We start from the raw sequence: 18,348 nt of genomic DNA on the forward strand, positions 1-18,348 counted from the left end.
GGGGGGACGATTTTTAAATGAATAAAAGTGAATTCCCACCTTCCATTTCTTGTGTAGTCTATGAATTACACAATAAATCGATCAACCTGATGATGCTCCTTGATATAACATCTCGTCGCCCACACCTTGCAGACAAAGCAAGTTAACACCCTGTTTGGTGGTGCCAGATAACATCGAACCGTTGGATCTGTCAACGTCGGGTCCCTTTCTTCTCATTTGTGTTTTACAGAGCAATTAAGTATTTATAACTTTTGACTCCAGACACAGCAACACAAACGCTCGTTTGCAGCACTAAATGAACTATTGCTGCCACTTCGTGGTAAAAGTGAAAACTACAGTGAAAAATATTTTCTCAGCGGCCTTTATCCTTCAAATGCCCCAGGCGAGCAGCAATATACCAGTCAGCCAGAAGAGAAAGTCCCTTGGTAGTAACATCAATGTGACATTGCCATAAAAATAAATCATTCATATTCTTAATGTGTGATCATGTAAAAGGTAAATATTTAAAGAGTGTTGAGTTGCGGTTGACAGCAGCAAGGGACGACGAACTTGTTAACTGTTTTTTTTTTCAAATTTTCTTTCAAAAAAAGAAGTGAACAGACCGAACCAGGACCGAGTGAATCCTTCAACACGCGCAAGCGCATTGCAGAATTATAGACAACAGACTACTAGGTTCGTATTGTTTTTATCCAATGCTTGACGGAATGATCTCGTATGTCTGACACACCTCTTCTAGAATCTAGATGTATTGGCCAGCACATGCTCGTACACGGCATCTGAGATGTTTTCACAAAAGCGAGCACATCTATCAAATCTGGCCTGCTGCTACTCGTTCGCCAGTTCGAGCTTCTGACAAACTCGGTTGTTTACGCCTCGTGCTTCATGGTTTGTGTTTTAAATTCTTCACTTCCATGACACTATAAGTACAATGCACGCAGGTGTTTTTTCTGAACTTGTTCCAGAAGTAAACCCGCTCAGACCCGCATGGCGCGAGGATAATCCGAGCAATTGCTGGGCGCGTGCAAAGTTGAAAACCAATTACCATACTCTGTTACGCACTCATAAATACTGTATCTTGTCTTCAAACAACACGCAGGACTAATTGCCAAAAACATGCAAAGTACTCAGGAAAAGCAAGCTGAGTTTCAAAATCTCTTACCTTCAAAATTGAAAAATCAAATGCCCGAATCACTCATCAATGTCCTGTCCAGAAAGAATGATTTTATTAAAATACTGCATTTTATATATTACATTTACGAACTACGATAAGTAGCATTTATACTTAAAGTAACATTTGAATGACAGTATCCTTTTCTTATTTTGAAAAGCGGAAGTTTTGTTCCATTTCACTCCCACTTAGCTCCGCGGGTTTTCTGTATACTAAAACCGTGCAAAAATATTAGCCAGTGGATAGCCAAGTGTCACGGAAGCACAGGTTCATCGCTGTTACTGTTCGGCCGCGGATATTAAGATGACAGAGCTGAGACACCGCGGAACCAAAGACACCGAGGACACGTTACAAGATGAGCCGTCCGAGGACAAGGTAACGTTAGCTTTGACAAGCTCCTGTCATTTTAGTGTTATGCTAACGTTAGCCGCCTAGCTAATTCATTTAGAACGGTACTTATCTCTGAAAGACATTGGCCTTTTGAATTTGGAAGTGGTGTTCTATTAAGAGAATATGTAGTTTCAGGCGCCATCGCTTTAATTTTTCTTTTCTGTTTACAAACGGAGCATCCCGAGCTTCTTGACCCTGCTTTCGTCATTGAACACAACGAGCAAATTTGAATATGAAACCTGATTTGTCATACTGTACATATCAGTTCGTGATTGAGCGCACAATGTTGCTGCGCACGGTTTATTCCCCATGTCACCTCCAGTTGTGCGCCACACGCTTACACGTAAAGATTGATATTGATCTTTTTTTGGATGTGTTTTTAATTTTTTGTCAACGATTACGATGGGCTTGAGAGGTCTGACGGGGATTGCCTTGCAACCAATCAGTTTGGCAGTTGCCACACGCAACGTGAAAATAGTCTTCATGTACACAGGAAGGAAATGTAGGTTTTGTTGTTGTCAAATCTGGAGGTGGATGCTGGAGGGGGCGTGGTGCAGGATGTGGCGAGCAAGCTGGATGTAGCCATTGTGATTAAGTTAAAAGGCATCACATGGATTTCAAATGCGCCAGGAATTCATTGCGTTTTACGACCTGTCCAAAAACAAATGACCGTTTGTAATCATACGTTGGACTGTCATATATTTGTGGGTTTTTTTATGTTCAGTGGAAATAATAGTGTACTGGGCCGATATGTTCACCTCCAAAAAATGGTTTCCCAGTTGGAACACCAAGCTCACAGTTTTTCCATTGCAGCAAAGTGTGAGACTTTCAATCCTTTGGGATTCGCTGACCGTATTTGATTTCAAGGCTGTCCTGTTGTGTGTTCTCTTGCGCATTCTCTTCAGTATGGTTAAACATTTAATAATAATAATAATTAAAAAAAACCATCTAATTGACAGGGCATTATTTTCATGCATGTTTAGTTATGGAGTATCTAGAAACTTATTTGATGATGAAGTGCAATCCACATTTTTATATTTTCTCATGAACGTGAAAAGTTTATGTGTTTGTATTTTTGTAATCTGACTTTTGGCTTATTCATATTAGTTTATGCCACACTTTTGTCATTGAATTATGGCATTTTTCTTTTTCTTTATTATTTTGATGAAATTCTCAATTATTACATATGTGTAGATTTCAGTCCAATTGGATTGCTCTACTGTCGTCAGCGCCGCTACTTACATCCATTAGGGGTCATTAAATATGGGATGATCTCGTCATCCATTCATCCATCTATTTTTTTACAGCCACTTATCCTCACTATAGTTGCTGTCTTGCTGGTGCCTGTCCCAGCCGTCTGCGTGTACACCCTGAACTGTTTTCCAGTCAATTGCAGGGCACACAGGAACAAACAAACATTCACACACCCATTCACACCAAAAAGGCAATGTAAAGTGTCCAATACACATACCATGCATGTTTTTGGAGTGTGTGAGGAAGTTTACGGAGAGAACCCACAAAGGCATGGGGAGAACATGCAAACTCCACACAGGAAAGCCGGAGCCAGCTGGAATTGAACTCTCGACTCTTAACTGTGAAGTATATGACCTAGTCACTTCCCGTCCGGCCCGTTTCAATTAACACTCATGCGGTATTGACACATCATTGGAGTAGAGTGAAGTACGGCTGGGCGTTTGCTTAAAAAAAAATCTGTGATTGAAAACAAAAATCTAGATTCCCCCACCTCCTATTTTTGAAGAAAATAAGTAAAAATGAATGACGTCATAAAACATTCCAAATAAGTTTTGCTTTTATTTTAGCTAATGCTACTCTAGCCTTCTGTTTGGCGTGATTGTGAAGTAAACAAGAGCTCATGAGGGCAAAACGTGCCACAGGAAACAGAAGGAAACAGAAGGAAAATAAAATCGATACATCGCCTATTGTGGAAACATGATGCCATTCCTGATGTTGAAACCGTGCTGTTATAAATGAATTTACACACATTGAATTACTTAGGAGCACCATCATTTCAAGCAGGTCAACTCTTTTTAGGTGTTTCTATTTGAATTTATTTTTCATTTTATAAGGTGAATCACAATTGTTAATAATGAAGCTAGGGTAAAGTTTCCCCAGAATTTGGGTCTCGATAAAAATATCCAATTTATCAAAGATAATCTTTCCATGTCCACCCAAATTGTCTTCTTTGATTGTTTTCACGCACATGGTTGACATTTTCAATTGAAAACATTGGATGTTACATTTTTATTGCTGATATACTTTGAACTGAAAACATTACCGTTACTGATTGTTTGATTTGTGAAGGGTCTTGCACCAGTAATGAATATTATGTTTTTCTTTTTTTTTTTTTTATTTTAATCTTGGGGAATACATTTCTAAAAACAGAAGCTCAAAGTTCCCTGTGGTCTAACCGGAATTATGAAGTGGGAGTACTGCTGGGGTGTTTATGTTAGGCGGTGGGCTATTTTTGACTCAAGCATCCTGAAAGAAGAATATAGTCTCCATGGGAACCACTAAATGTACAATCGTTACGTGTGTGTGTGTGTGTGTGTGTGTTTCTCCATATTGAAAGCATCTGTTATTAGGACACTAATCAAAGTGTTTGGATGCTCAAACAGAGGAATTATGATTAAGAGCAGAATTTCTTGTGAAACATGCAGTGTAAATATATTATCTAGCTGAGTCTTGCCATTTATGTCGCTAGCTGTGCAGCATGCTGTCAGTGGACCATCTGCTCTGTGGTGATGACTCCAAACCTAATTTGGTCACTACAGCTGAGGGGTCAGTCGCTGTGTGAAGCGTTTGTCTTTTCTGCCTTACTGTGTCTGATGTCGTTTTCTTACTGAAGAGTGAAGAGCAGTGTTTCGAAGGCATCCCTCATAAAGATCTTTTATGAAGGTTCAAGATTTAACGGTAATTATGTTGGCTCTTTAAGGTAGCCCGCAATGACCAAATGACTAGCCTGCTGGCCTATTCTAAATATAGCTTACCTGTCATGGTATATGGTGATTTTTCTAGTAATGTTTAGCATTTGAAAACGTAAATAATGATAGGGATGTCAAAATCTAGGCACTGTCTTAAATGGCTTAACAAATCCGAAGTTTGGGAAACCAATAGATTTGCAAAGACATTTTGAACATGTTCAAAATATAAAATAACAAAAAAATAATAACAACAACCAAGACTAATGATGTACCGGTTGTCCAACCCTGATCAACACTGAAGAAACGCGATGCTCGCTCCTTTCGACAATGATTGTAACTCATTGGGATAGTGGCTTTAAGCGCATAAAGTGTTTCTATGTTGATTGCCTTTTTTTCTTTATCATTTCTGGCTGTAATGAGTTCCAAAGTGTAAACTTTTTGAAATTTTTTGTCATCAGTCCATTCACATAGTCCATGTACATTGGATGTTGTACTTAAATATTTATTTGCCTGATTTTCTAACTCAGTGTGTTGTTAAAATATATGGAGTTATTAATCAGGGATTTTTTTTTTTGATATAAACGTTGATTACATGTAGCTTTGTTATCATTTTCACTGACGTCAGGACCCTCTTAAGCAGGGTTGTCAAACCCATTTTTATTGTGGGCCACATTGTTGTTTTAGTTTCTGTCAGAGGGCCGGAATAACTATGAATTCAAATAAATAATAGAGTTCGTCACACCCTGAGATAGTTTTAAAATCAGAGGCAGTTAAAAACTGTTCAAAAGAGAAAATGGTGGTTGTTTCCTCCCCAAATTTTTAAAAAGTTGAAGACAACTTGCATGTTTGGTATTTTAGCCAGAGACTTGAAGACATATCAGCATTTTGCGGGTCACATAAAATGATGTGGTGCGCCGGATCTGGCCCCCTGGCCTTGAGTTTGACACTTGTAATCTAAAGGAAATGCTAACTACAATGTGCATGCCACAGAAATCAGTTTGGAAAAGCATAATTTCTCAGATTTTTTTTGTTTTGTTTTTTTTCACCCCCCTTCATAGCCACTTGTTTCTCGGCAGAACCCTCAGAGAATAAATGCATTTTTCCAGTCTTTGAGAAGATTGAATGGTCATTTTTTCATTTGACAGGTGTGCCCATACATAGAGAGCCTCTGGGCACAAGAAGTCAGACCCAGTCAATGTAGCCTGATTTCTGTGTCTTTAAAAGATTACTTTTATTATTATCGTTTTAATACTGCTAACCAGTTATATTGGGACACTGCTGCTACCCTGCATATGTCAGCCAACTCACAATTTATCAAAACAATAATAAGAATTTTGACGTACTGTACATTAGGCATGTATGTCACTGTTTAATTGTTTCTACATGTGTTTGCATTTTAGGGTTCAGACAGTGAGCTGAAGTTGGAAAAAGATGGCGCGACAGAGAGTGACCTGAAAGTGGACTCAGGGGTCCCCGAGGTGCCAGTGCCACCTGATGACACACCAGAAGTGTTAAATAAAGCCTTGTCCGGACTTTCCTCAAGGTGGGAAAGTGTGTGTGCGTGCATGCATAACATACTCTCACACAAACACACACACATTTACTTTTTAACTGGTATGATGTATCAGAATACCTCCCAACCCTAGCCTACATAGGGAAGGGTTTATCACTTTCATCTTTACTTTAGTGCTGATGCTAATGTTTTTATGATTTCATGATCCTTCAGATGGAAGAACTGGTGGGTTCGAGGGATTCTTACACTTGCAATGATTTCCTTCTTCTTCTTCATCATCTACCTGGGCCCCATGGTGCTTATGATGATTGTAAGTACAGGCAGCAGCAAGTGGAATTGCAAAAGCATCATGGAAACCACATACTCTTATGCAGATGTTTTTGGCCACCACAGTCTTTGTAGTTTTAATTAACTGTTCTGCATTACATGTGAAAATGATCAACAAATGTTGTTAGCAGTTTTACATAAAAGAAGACATTTGGGAATTAGAATTTTGGCTATGGTCTGGATGGAGTGGCAGCGGGTGTTAACGTGGCTGGTTCTTTCCGAAACTTTGCTTGGTACTGGACATGACATCCAGCAATAAAATAATGGCACGTACAGTACAGTGGGCCCCCGGTTTACGAGATTAATCCATTCCGCAGTTGGGAGCATAAGGCGAATTCGCTGTATGGCGGGCAATCCAAACCTATGTTAATTCACTAATGCATGTAAAAACATCAAAATTTGTATAAATTACTTAATGTAATACAGTGGGCCCCCGTGTTACAACATTAATCCGTTCCACGGTTGGGGTCGTAAGGCGAATTCGTCGTATGACGGGCAATCCAAACCAATGTTAAATAGCTAATGCGCTTAGAACCCCAGGTAAAAACATCAACATTGTATATAAATATTAAAAATTGGTATCAAAATACTATAGTAAGTGCTACGTATATATAATATACATGTATACAATCAGAAAACATCACAAATTTAAAAAAAATATAGAAAGGATTTATTTATCTTTGAGTGGCACTAGTTATGCCCATATTCCCTAGTAATGGTAGCCTAGGCCAGGCTAGCTTCGTATTTCTTGATTATCTCCAACTTCTTTTCCGTAAAAGTCATCTTCTTACTTCTCTCTTTATTAACATCACTACCAATCTTGGGATCCATGGCTCACCCATTCAAGTTTGAATTAAGCAGTAAAATGCACTATAAATAGTTATTTTCAGCAGTCAGATGTGACCCAGACCACAGCATGCCGCCATTTTGATAGTGACACCGACCAATAGCAGACCAAGATCTTAGGGAGTCGTGATGCAGACCAATAGCAGAACAGCATATGAGTGACGCGTTGCACCTGTAAATAAGTGCAATTACCTAATAACGCCTGAAGATGGAGTAATAATAATACAAATACAGCCCACTCCTAGGGTCGTGTGTTGTTTTTGTCGTAAAGCGGGAAAAATAACGTAAAGAGGGGGACTAAAAACCGTTGCAGATCACGTTGTAAGCTGAAAAAAACATATGGCGGGGATGTCGTACCCACTGTATATGATTTGACATGAACGCAAATAAATGCACCTCACTTTCACAGGTTTAGCTCTCAATTCTGTTTTATTGGCTCGGTATAATTTTCTCCTCCAAATCAAACAATTTATGATGCTTCATTAATGGAGGTTGACCTATTCCCCGTTTATAATTGTGTGTCTCTTTGCTAAGGTCCTTTGTGTTCAGATCAAATGCTTCCAAGAAATCATCACTATTGGTTACAGCGTTTACCACTCGTATCATCTGCCATGGTTCAGGACATTGAGTTGGTGAGAAACTGCACACGTAAAATTTAATGTTTTGCATCCAGTTTTTTTGTCCATATGATATTGTCTTATATTTTGTCTATTTTGTTGCAGATTTGCTGAGGTTTGTTATCTGAAATGTTCGAAATATTTAGAGTAGGTTTAGATTTTAAGTGACTGCGGCATTGGGATAGTCTGGGACTTCAGACTTGTACTCCCTGTGATGTTGTCTTCATAGTAATAGAGGTTATCATGACGCTAGTCCTTATCACTCCTCTTTGTCATGAATAATGGAAACTAGCTAGAGAGCCTTGAAAAAGTATTCATACCACAAAATGGCACATAATTTTGAGGGCTAAATGTAAACACACGCCACATTATTCCATTTTTTTTTTTTTTTTTTAAGTAAAAATTCCAAATTATTTCCATTCTACCTTTCAATCATGTACTATTAAGTTGGGCAAATAATTAAAATCTGAATAGACAAAAATTAAGTTAGTGGTTATTGTGTGTCAAAAAGTTCAAGCCTATGAATACTTTTTAAATGAAATGTACTCGCAGAGGATTTAGTTTGCATAAAGTTGGTTAAGATTTTCTGATGAACTCTTTCTCTCCTGTCCACCTATTCAGAATCCGAGGTCTGCTTTGTTGTTTGTTTTTCTGAACATACTGAGCATATGTTGCCATCATAAAGTGTGTGAGATTAGTGTGTCAACATCTTTCCTGACAGGTACTTCCTGCTTTGCGTCAATTACTTCTTCTATGGTGAGACCGTCACAGATTACTTCTTTACGCTGGTACAAAGGGAAGAGCCACTTCGCATCCTCAGCAAATACCATCGCTTTATCTCCTTTGCCCTCTACCTCACAGGTACAACACCCGACACACAGCATCTCCAGTATAGATACCGTGTCGTTTTCATGGAAGCGGACCACAACCACTAATATTTATCAGACATACTGACCAGATTCAATGGCGGTTTCGGGCTGGCCAATTTCTTATGCAGGTACTGCAAGCATTCAAATTAGACCCTCTTCAGGCCACAAGGCCGCGCAGCTAAGAAAAAACGAGCCATCGAAGCAAGCCGCTTTTTAGTAAGACCCGATAAGAGACAAGTGATTTTTATTTTCAATTTATTAGTGCTCTGCAAGGGCACCGTCTCCTCAGTCCTCAGACTAAGAGACAGTAGCATCCTTGAGACACTCTTCTGCATATCAACATTGGCTTTTAGCTAAGGCCAAACTCGAATTAGTCTGTTTGTCTCAAGGTGACCTGGATTTTGTCCTAATTGATCCGCTTCAAATGAGTATTGCACTGACCACGCCATTCACACTTCAGGTTTCTGCATGTTTGTGCTGAGTTTGGTGAAGAAGCATTACCGCCTTCAATTCTACATGGTAAGTAGTGTTTGAACTCTTTTAGGCCTCTACCCATAGTGATGGTGAATTATTAATGAGGTCTGCATGAAGCAATCCATTTCTGGAGGCAAGGAGAAGTAGTTGGCCTAGAAAAATTTGGCAAAATAAAACAAACCAGACTCCGTGTTTGTCTTCAACGACACTCTTCAAGTCATAATATTGTTAGATTGAAATGGTCTACTATGACAGCAGAATTGGTAAACCAATCAACATCATTTCCAAGTTTTCATACACAACTTTGGGATTGTACAGCATTCAACTATATTTCTTCGTCCTGCTGAAAGCTTGTGTGTACAACATTTTGTTGAGCATATGTTCATTCGTGTCAAAAGGTTTTGGCCAGTTATTCTCTATACACCAACATTGAATTACAGTAGCACAGTAGGGCCAAGTTTTCATAGGAAAAAGAGACACGGGCCTTATTCAAAATTCATGTTAATATTATTGTAAGGAATACAAGACACTAACAGTAAGCAGTTTGCATTACGAATGAAACAGTCATTTCAACTTTCACCTATATGATTCAGTTGTTTTTAATAATTCTATCAATCATCGAACAAGTATTGGATTCTCTGTGACTGTCAGCCTGCATCTATCCAATGTTCACTCTTTTCTTTGTCTTCTTTTTCCACGCCCCTGTAGAGTTACGAATTACATGCTTTTGCCTTCATGACCTCACAGAAAATGTGATGGACTTGAAATCAGACCTCATGAATAGTCTGCTCCATGCAACTGCAGGCATGCCGAAATACTCAAATCTTAAAAAAAGTAATTAAAATGAGCTGATTCAGAAAACAGGTTGATTTATTATTAACGCAATTCAAAAGACAAAAAAAAAACAGTTTGGGAGAATATTTTCATTCTGATTGTGCAAAAACTAATATATGTTGTCTTGAATAACCCTTCTTGTGCACAGTTTGTCTGAATCTGTAGTTATAGCCGGTTTGGGTGCATTCATGCAAATGAATCTGTATGTCACCTCCCTTTTCATTTGTCTTTTTCCATCAGTTTGGGTGGACACACGTGACTCTGCTAATTGTGGTGACGCAGTCTCACCTCATCATTCACAACCTGTTTGAAGGAATGATTTGGTATGCAAACAGCCTGCTGGCACTGCACGATTTATGTTACAACACTTGAAGATGTTCTTTTTTTATGTGCAGCATTCAGAATCATAAACACACATAGAGATAGGAGCAAAGATGTTATTAATGCCCTAATTTGAAACAAGTTTTATTCTCCTTTTTACAATAGGTTTATCGTGCCAATTTCCTGCGTGATCTGTAATGATATTATGGCCTACATGTTTGGTTTCTTCTTTGGCCGCACTCCTCTAATTAAGGTTGGTCGACGTAGCACTTTAAATGCATTCTTTCGGGAATTAAGCTAAATGTTTCGTGTGTATTAATGAGCTGTTTTACATACTTGTACTGCATTCTTCATAGCTATCGCCAAAGAAGACATGGGAAGGATTCATCGGTGGATTCTTCTCTACCATTTTGTTTGGCATCCTGGTGACTTTTTTTTATATATTGCCTTATAGACAACAGGAAATATTTTGCTGAATTGACTTGATATAAAACAGTAGCATCCATTATCACACAGTTTTTCCGAAAGCTTGCACATGCACACAAATCAAAACGCTTGGAATTTTTTCCATCCAAGTTTATGCACACCATCGAAGAAAATAGAGCCCTTAGTGCTGAAAACAATCATCATTATCACACTGGGGGTCGCCACACATCAAATTGTCTTGATTGGGTCAGTGTGAGAAGGGCCGCTTGGTTAAAACATGGTTTAACTTTGTATAACTTTTTTATTCTTGCTATATGATAAGTCTAGCCATAAAGACTGGAACCATCGAGTAACACCAACCCTTGATTTTTCTCACAGCTCTCTTACGTGATGGCAGGCTACCGCTACTTCGTGTGTCCAGTGGAGTTCAACAACGATTCGAACAGTTTTCAGGTGGACTGCGAGCCGCCTGAACTTTTCCAGCTCCAGGACTACAGTCTTCCCAGCATCCTAGAGTCTGTCACTGGATGGGTGAGTCCACAACATGTGATATTGGAAGGACCCTTAGACTTGGAGGGGCAAGCCGTCCCATACAAGTTCATCAGTATCTCCACCCAATACTCTCCCGAAATTGTTCTCATTATGAGCTGTGAATTTCATTGCATTGCATTCTGTTGCGAGACAAAATTTGAGTTCTAAACGATCATCATGCACGCTGCTGCCCAAGTCAAGTGGAAAAAACAAGGAATGCTTAAAAGGCACTAATGCCCTAAGTTGGGCAAAGTTAGCTGATACACTCTCAGCTTTTTGTCATGCAAGGAAAGCAGGAAAACACACAAATAGAACATGAGAAAACTCAAAAGGAGCTGCTTAAAGTTCACATCTTGTGCTTACATGTACACATGCAAAAAAAAAAAAAAACTAAATTAAGACTTGGGAAGGCAGTTTTTCTCCCCATATTGCCCGATAAGTCTTATTGACAGAATTGTTTCAATACTACCGTCGAAAATGGGTCAGTCTACCAATCTTGAATATTGACATTTTCAGTATTAACGAAGAGAAATCTTGATGCGTGTTTTTGTTTTTGTTTTTTGTTGTTGTTTTCTTTTTTTGTGTGTGTGTCTAAAAGTGAATTTCCCAGACCTCAACAATAATTTTTCAAAGCGAAACCTTTAACTTCTCTGGTCATAAACACTTGGATAACGTCTAATCTCGTAACACGCTCAAGAAATCCCGCATGAGCTGACGAGAACGAGGAACAAACACTGCGGGTGTGTTGCGCTTATGATTCCCTGTTGAAGTTGAAGTTGAAAGTCTTGCTTTGGAAATTACTTTTTGAGCTCTGCGAAATCCACTGTTAGACAGAAAAAAAACACAACATCAGGTAGGCCATCTTTTTATTTATTACTTGTTTGAAAGTCTTTAATTGGGTTAATGAGTCGTCTGTCAGCTTCAGGCAACCTGAAACATTTGATAAACAAACAAGAAGGAAGACAAGGGCCTTTTACTCACAAGGAGAGCGGACAGGAACCCGCACCTTCTCAGAGCTCCTTCTGGTCTCGTTACACTTTCTGTCCGCACTCTTTTATTTGTTAGAATCGGCCCTAGTTACAAAACCACTTGCTGCCCTAAAGGATTGGGGGAGACGTTATGGCAACAAGTTAATAATCAGTAGTGGGGGACATAGTTCCCATTAACATGGCGACAAACCTTGTACTGTTCCATCCTGTGATTAGGTAATCATGCCTGTGATTTGGTCATTCGGCCATCAGGCCTGTGGTTTGGTCCTTACCTCATCATACCTGTGATGCATTACAGCTGCAGGAGACGTGACAACTCAAGCAGAAAATATCCACGTCTACAAATATACATGTTGCAGAAACAAATATGGGATAGTCTACCAATTATTCTAACAGCCTCCTAAAGCGTATCAACAAATGGCAAACTTTATTGATACTGTGTTGGCACCGTGTCACTTCAATTGGGACACCCAATGGATCTTACTTGCATTGCAGCCAACCTATTAATAATATTATTTATGCTTGTTTTGTATGCTATCTTGTATCATTTCTATTTTAATCCAAGTGAAAAGTATCTTTGAAATATACAGTCAATAAATAATATGAATGTGTCAATGTGAAAATCAGAAATTGTCATGATTGTGAACTGCTTTGGCTTATGTAGAATACTTGTCTTTACAGCAAGGACTTCTTAAAATAACTTTGATGTGCAGTTTTATTTAAGAAATACCGGTATATATATTTTGGCTGTAAAAAAACTACTTTTTTAAGTAAAAAAAAAAAAAAAAAATTGTTAATACAAAAGTGATTATTTCACCCTCTTACTTCTTGTTGAGACGTTTTCTATGCAAACCATCATGCATGGCAAAACATTTGATGGCTCATACTATAGTTCAGAATGGCCCCCCCATCCTATGCATGGAGTTAAAAAAAAACTGCTAAAATAAAACTCATCAAATGAAAATGAGCTCCTCATGTCTTCCGTAGGAATCAAACCCACCGTAAATGTAAGACCTAGAATAGAGATTGCAGTGCACGGAGCATTGAGCTTAACATCTTTGTACTCCTCATTTTGTCATGCAACGACCTGCAAGGCTAAGCAAGCAAAACTAAATGCAGACTGAAGCATGTTTTATTGCCAAAATGACATCACAAACTGGAAACCTTTCTTCTTCTTTTGGTGATTCCTAACATACTGATTTGAAGGGAAGAATTGAAAGATTTGTCATTCATTAAGCAAAGACACAACTCACTGACAGCTGGACTTCCTTGTAAAATTTGCCGCCTCATTTACATGGACCAGTTGAGCGACACAGTGGGTGTATGGGTCATGTGATTCGATACAAGCGGCTGTATTTTTTTTTTTTTTTTTAAAGAGCTACGCTTAGTCATGAAACTAATTGCGCCATTGAGTGTTTCCAAGTAAACGACGCTGTCCCACCTGTGTCTGCAGCCCACAGTTCGGCTGTATCCATTCCAGATCCACAGCATCGCTCTGTCCACATTTGCCTCCATCGTTGGACCCTTTGGTGGCTTCTTTGCCAGCGGTTTTAAGCGGGCCTTTAAGATAAAGGTACACGACTCTTTTTGCATGGCTCACGAAATGTCCCGCTGGCATTTGAGTTGAACATGCCAACTTCTGCAGGCTACTGCGCCAAGGCAAATTGCAATATTGTATGAATGTCTTTTTTTTTTTTTTTTTTTTCCCCAGGATTTTGCCAACACTATTCCAGGACATGGTGGCATAATGGATCGATTTGACTGCCAGTACCTCATGGCCACATTTGTAAATGTATACATTGCTAGTTTCATCAGGTAAACACGATCAAATAGGTGTTGAAAACCACGGTAGTGACACACTCGACAATTGCGCGCGGCCTTTCACAAAGTGTTTGATTGCGGCCATCGCTTTACCCCTCAGGGGCCCCAACCCGAGCAAGGTGATCCAGCAGCTCCTGGCACTCCGCGCTGACCAGCAGCTCTACATCTTCAATTCTCTGAAGGCTCACCTGATAGAGAAGGGCTTGCTACCTGCACCGGAGGAGGCGGCCGCCTAGAGCGGCCCGCTGCCAAAGTGGGCTCGTGGAGATGGGAGACGTCAGGGGGGTCTCTGCGTTCCCGCTGCGGGAGACTCGCAAAAAAGGAAAATCAACAAAAGAAAAAGGCGCCCTCGGGTCATTCCATTTCATTTAGGTATGCGTTACGTTCCCCCCCCAAAGCGTTGGAATGGCAAAGGTCAATTCCTTTGTTTTTGCTGTATATTCACAACATTTGGGTTTGGGGTTAAAATATGAAAATCGCGCGCATTTTCCAAATTCCATCTTTTATTTCGTTGCATTTATATCTAGATGTGTTAAACAACTCAGGACACCTTTTTTTTTTCCGAAGGCACCAGCTTTTCAATTAAGATAAAGTATTGAGCATTTGTAGTTGTGCAGGTAATTCCTATTAGATGTGCCTGTTTTTGCCTTCGGGTTTCACCTGTGAAAACCGCGTTTGCTGATGAGCAAACAAAGACGATAGAGCTGTCTCTGGTGTTCCAGATGTGTTTCTATCATGAATTGTTTCGCACGTCTAGATGGAAATGACCATGACAGAAAAGCTGACCTTTTTTCCTCTATTTATTTTTTGATTTGAAACCCAAATATTTTCATCGGTCAACAAGAACAATACAATTGACCTTGCCATTCCAATCATTTCAAGGGGACATCTATGCTTGATGTGAATCATGTTACACAAATCTTTTTTAGGTTTAAGTACTGTACAGCTTTCTGTCCGAGCCGTTGCGTTTATTCCCCAAGCGTTTGTCGGTTGTACTTTCCACTAGTGCACAACATTCTCTATCTACCTTAATTATGTATTGATATTTTATCGTGCATCTTTTTTAATGCACTGCTCTCAAATGTCACTCACTGTATTGTTACCTTCTCTATTGAGATGTTTTGCTGGGATTAATATTTATCTTTTTTATGTCACGTTTAACTACGACCCCAATTCTATTGCCGTTGAGACATTGTGTAAAATGGAAGGCAAACAATCCAATACCCTGCAAATATTTTCAACTAATACTCAATTGTATTGACTACAGAGACAAAAGTCCATGTTCAAGCTGATAAACTTTTGGATTTTTTGTTTTTGTTTTGCTCAATTTGAAATTTCACGCCTGCAGCACATTCGCAAAAATCTTGGCTGGGGTTTCACACATTTTATTTACCTGTATAATTTTTCTTTTTAACAACTCTCAATAAGCATTATAGAACTGAGAATGCTAAGTGTTAGTGGAATTCTTTCCCATTCTTGCTGGATGCACAGCTTGCGTTCCTCAAAACAGTTCAGGGTCTTCATTGCGGGAATTTGCGTGTCATAATGTACCCCACATTTTGACACCTGGAAGAGTCACCGTTGCTTTTCACTTGCCACATAAATGCAACGATTTCTCCGCATTCTCTGAATCAATTGCATTATCAATAATAGATTAAATCGAGAAGAAAAGCATAGTTATAATAACCTTTAAGCATAAAACATAATATTCCTCTAGTGTATTCAGTTAAATACAGGTTGAAAAGGATTTGCAAATAGTTTATTCTGTTTGTATTAGTTTTACACAATGTTCTGTCTTCACTGGAATTAGGGTTTGTATTGTGCTTGCGAGAGTTTTTTTTTCTCTCTCTTCATTTAGGAAGGTGATCATAACGTGTCTTGTCTAATGGTTTTTTCACTGCCATTCAGCATGATTGGTGAGCTTAACCACATCATGTGTTCTATATTGTCACGTGGAAACACAAGTTAAATGTCTGAATGATTGTATAGGATTATGTAGCTAAATCCAGTTTTTGTGTGTGAAGGACCTTTTGAGATCAATGCAGAGGAACCGAGCACCACGTCTGCTGTTACTGACAAATTCTATATCAACCAGATAAGCATCTTGTGTTTGTTTTTTCTAGACATGAAGCTTTTGTTGCGCTTGTAATTTTATGTGGGAAATAAGTTTTATTCACCCTTTTTACATTGTTCTAGTGACTATAAGGTGTAATTCTGATGGTCTCCCACAATGCTCAAAGGGAACATTCGGTTCCTTTCATCACTGCCATAGTCTGCTTTTGTATGAGTCCTTGATAAGATCACAAATGCAGAGAAAAGTTTCTTAAACAATCAGTGCATTACACAGCAGTCGGAGTTTATTACCAGTTCAATAAATACTGCTGGCACAAGTGTTGCATTGAATGGTAAAACGGAGTATTGTTTGTGTAGTTTTAAGTATTCTGCAGTTTTAGATGTTGGGGTCACCTACTGCCACTCCAACAGTTTGTATTTGTGTGTGACAGATACCATTTAGAACCATTTTGCATATCCCATATGTTATTCATGTCATTCAATTTTGCCATTTACAAACTTTCTGAGAAAGTCCTACTTTTGTGTTCATACGAGTTCATGTTATTGATTTTTCCGAAGGTGCATTTAATAGATGTGGATTAAGCCCTGCTAGTGGAGTTGACATGTTTACATTGGAAATGGATTTTAAGTTGGAGTGTGTTAGCTGAAATGGTCCAAGTGATCGATTAGTGACGGTGCGGGAATTGACGGGTTACGCTCACGTGGTCATACAGTATCCGTCAGGGAAGTTGAAGATGAACCCCTCTCACTTTTATTCACATCACACTTACTTCGTTATGTTTGTACGCGACAAGTTGCTCCCCACGTGCTGTGACAAGAAACATTCAAATCATCTACGTACTTTTAATTCCAAGAAGACTTGCTTGAGGTAAGCTCATGCTAAATGTCGACAAACCAAATGGAAATGTAGCAGGGGACACTGCAGGTCCACTTTTGGATTCATCTTGTTGTCAGACAATATCCAGCTCTTGAATGTGTAGTCAACCTTTCTAGAACGTGAATCAATCACATCCTGAATGCGATGTCCTCCAAGCATTTTCCTCAAAAACATTCTTTGGATTGTGGCATGCACGCCTTTGTTTTCTTAAGATACACTGAAACTGGGTAGGTTATGTGCTCTTTTGTTATTCAACAGCTAGTCAATAAGGAGACTGAACTTTCCGTTGATCAACGCAGATCTTAAGTGTATGTTTATCGTGAAAATATTTGAGCAAATCGATTCATTTCAAAGTCGTTATATAATACTTTTGAGGTTTTCAGAGCTATTTTGGTGTGCTTTAATATTTTGTACAGCCTTGGGAGATATTTAAAGCTATATTGTAACTAAGAAAAGGACATTGCTACAGCAGAGAAGAGTTTGCTTTCTTGCAATGAGCTGTTTGTTGACTTGGTTATTTTGTGCTCTCGCTGTTGCGACGCGATTAGAATCTGCACAAATATTGCTGTTGTGTCCTTTCATCTGAACTTTTTTTGTGTCTTTTCATCAGGCCTTTTTGTTCTTAAATCTGTAACGGCATTTGTGTCCTTGTGATGCTACTACTCAAGCCCGGTTTTGTTAGTGGCGACCACTAGAGGGAGCAAGAGCACCGTTTGCTAATGTGAGAAACCTCTGACCAATCAATGACAGTTTAAATATAGCTACTATATAACTTTTACTCGTGACACATAGAGGTTAACTAAATACTTCAAGAGCAGATTAACTAGATTTTATGAGAACAAATTTAGAAAGTCATTGTGGACCATAATATCAATTCTGCCAAGCAGGACTTTAGAAAGAATGTATTCATGTGGTGCAGCATTTCATAACGGCACATTATTTGCTCGCCTTTGATGAAATTCTATTTTGTGGTTCTATAAATCCGTATGATTTGTGTTATTATTCTTAGGCAGTGGAGTGCTTAATTGTGTGTTATATTTGTCTATAGAAAGAAATGTACTCTTGATGCTAAAATGTACCTTGCTTTGTCTGAAAATAAAAAGGAAAAAAAAAAAACTATTGCTTGGTTTCATCGGTCAACTGTCGTTTCCCAGCTTCAGTCGACACTATATAATTTCTGTACGACTGCATTTCATTTCGTGCAGGTACAGTAATACTCGACGAGTGCAATAAACTGGTCCCTATAGGAATCAATCAAAAAGGTGACTACCGTTTTGTACCACAATATTATTTCATTTGAATAATATCGTTTGCCCTTTGACGCGACAGA

The 18,348-nt window shown here is 38.9% G+C and overlaps 1 protein-coding gene across 1 annotated transcript; it reads left to right on the plus strand.

Annotated features, from left to right (window-relative positions):
- Positions 1-1,347: 1,347 nt before the first annotated feature.
- cds2 (CDP-diacylglycerol synthase (phosphatidate cytidylyltransferase) 2) lies at positions 1,348-17,578 on the plus strand. The gene is made up of 13 exons (XM_088422999.1): positions 1,348-1,543; positions 5,901-6,043; positions 6,227-6,323; positions 7,721-7,818; positions 8,525-8,664; positions 9,133-9,191; positions 10,221-10,303; positions 10,467-10,554; positions 10,658-10,726; positions 11,106-11,258; positions 13,701-13,820; positions 13,959-14,062; positions 14,169-17,578. Exons 1-13 carry the CDS (start codon positions 1,472-1,474, stop codon positions 14,302-14,304), a joined length of 1,362 nt encoding a protein of 453 aa, XP_088279125.1. The 5' UTR covers positions 1,348-1,471; the 3' UTR covers positions 14,305-17,578.
- Positions 17,579-18,348: the final 770 nt, after the last annotated feature.

The sequence above is a fragment of the Hippichthys cyanospilos genome, chromosome 1 (assembly GCF_059441005.1).
Source record: "Hippichthys cyanospilos isolate Australia breed blue-spotted pipefish chromosome 1, RoL_Hcya_1.0, whole genome shotgun sequence".
Lineage (NCBI taxonomy): Eukaryota > Metazoa > Chordata > Actinopteri > Syngnathiformes > Syngnathidae > Hippichthys > Hippichthys cyanospilos.

What these genes read in the sequence shown, in the direction of transcription:
- cds2 (XM_088422999.1), top strand. Translation starts at nt 1,472, where the DNA reads ATGACAGAGCTGAGACACCGCGGAACCAAAGACACCGAGGACACGTTA. An exon ending in ATGAGCCGTCCGAGGACAAG is followed by an intron (nt 1,544 to 5,900) that starts GTAACGTTAGCT and finishes TTTGCATTTTAG; the next exon opens with GGTTCAGACAGTGAGCTGAA. An exon ending in TAGAGTCTGTCACTGGATGG is followed by an intron (nt 11,259 to 13,700) that starts GTGAGTCCACAA and finishes CTGTGTCTGCAG; the next exon opens with CCCACAGTTCGGCTGTATCC.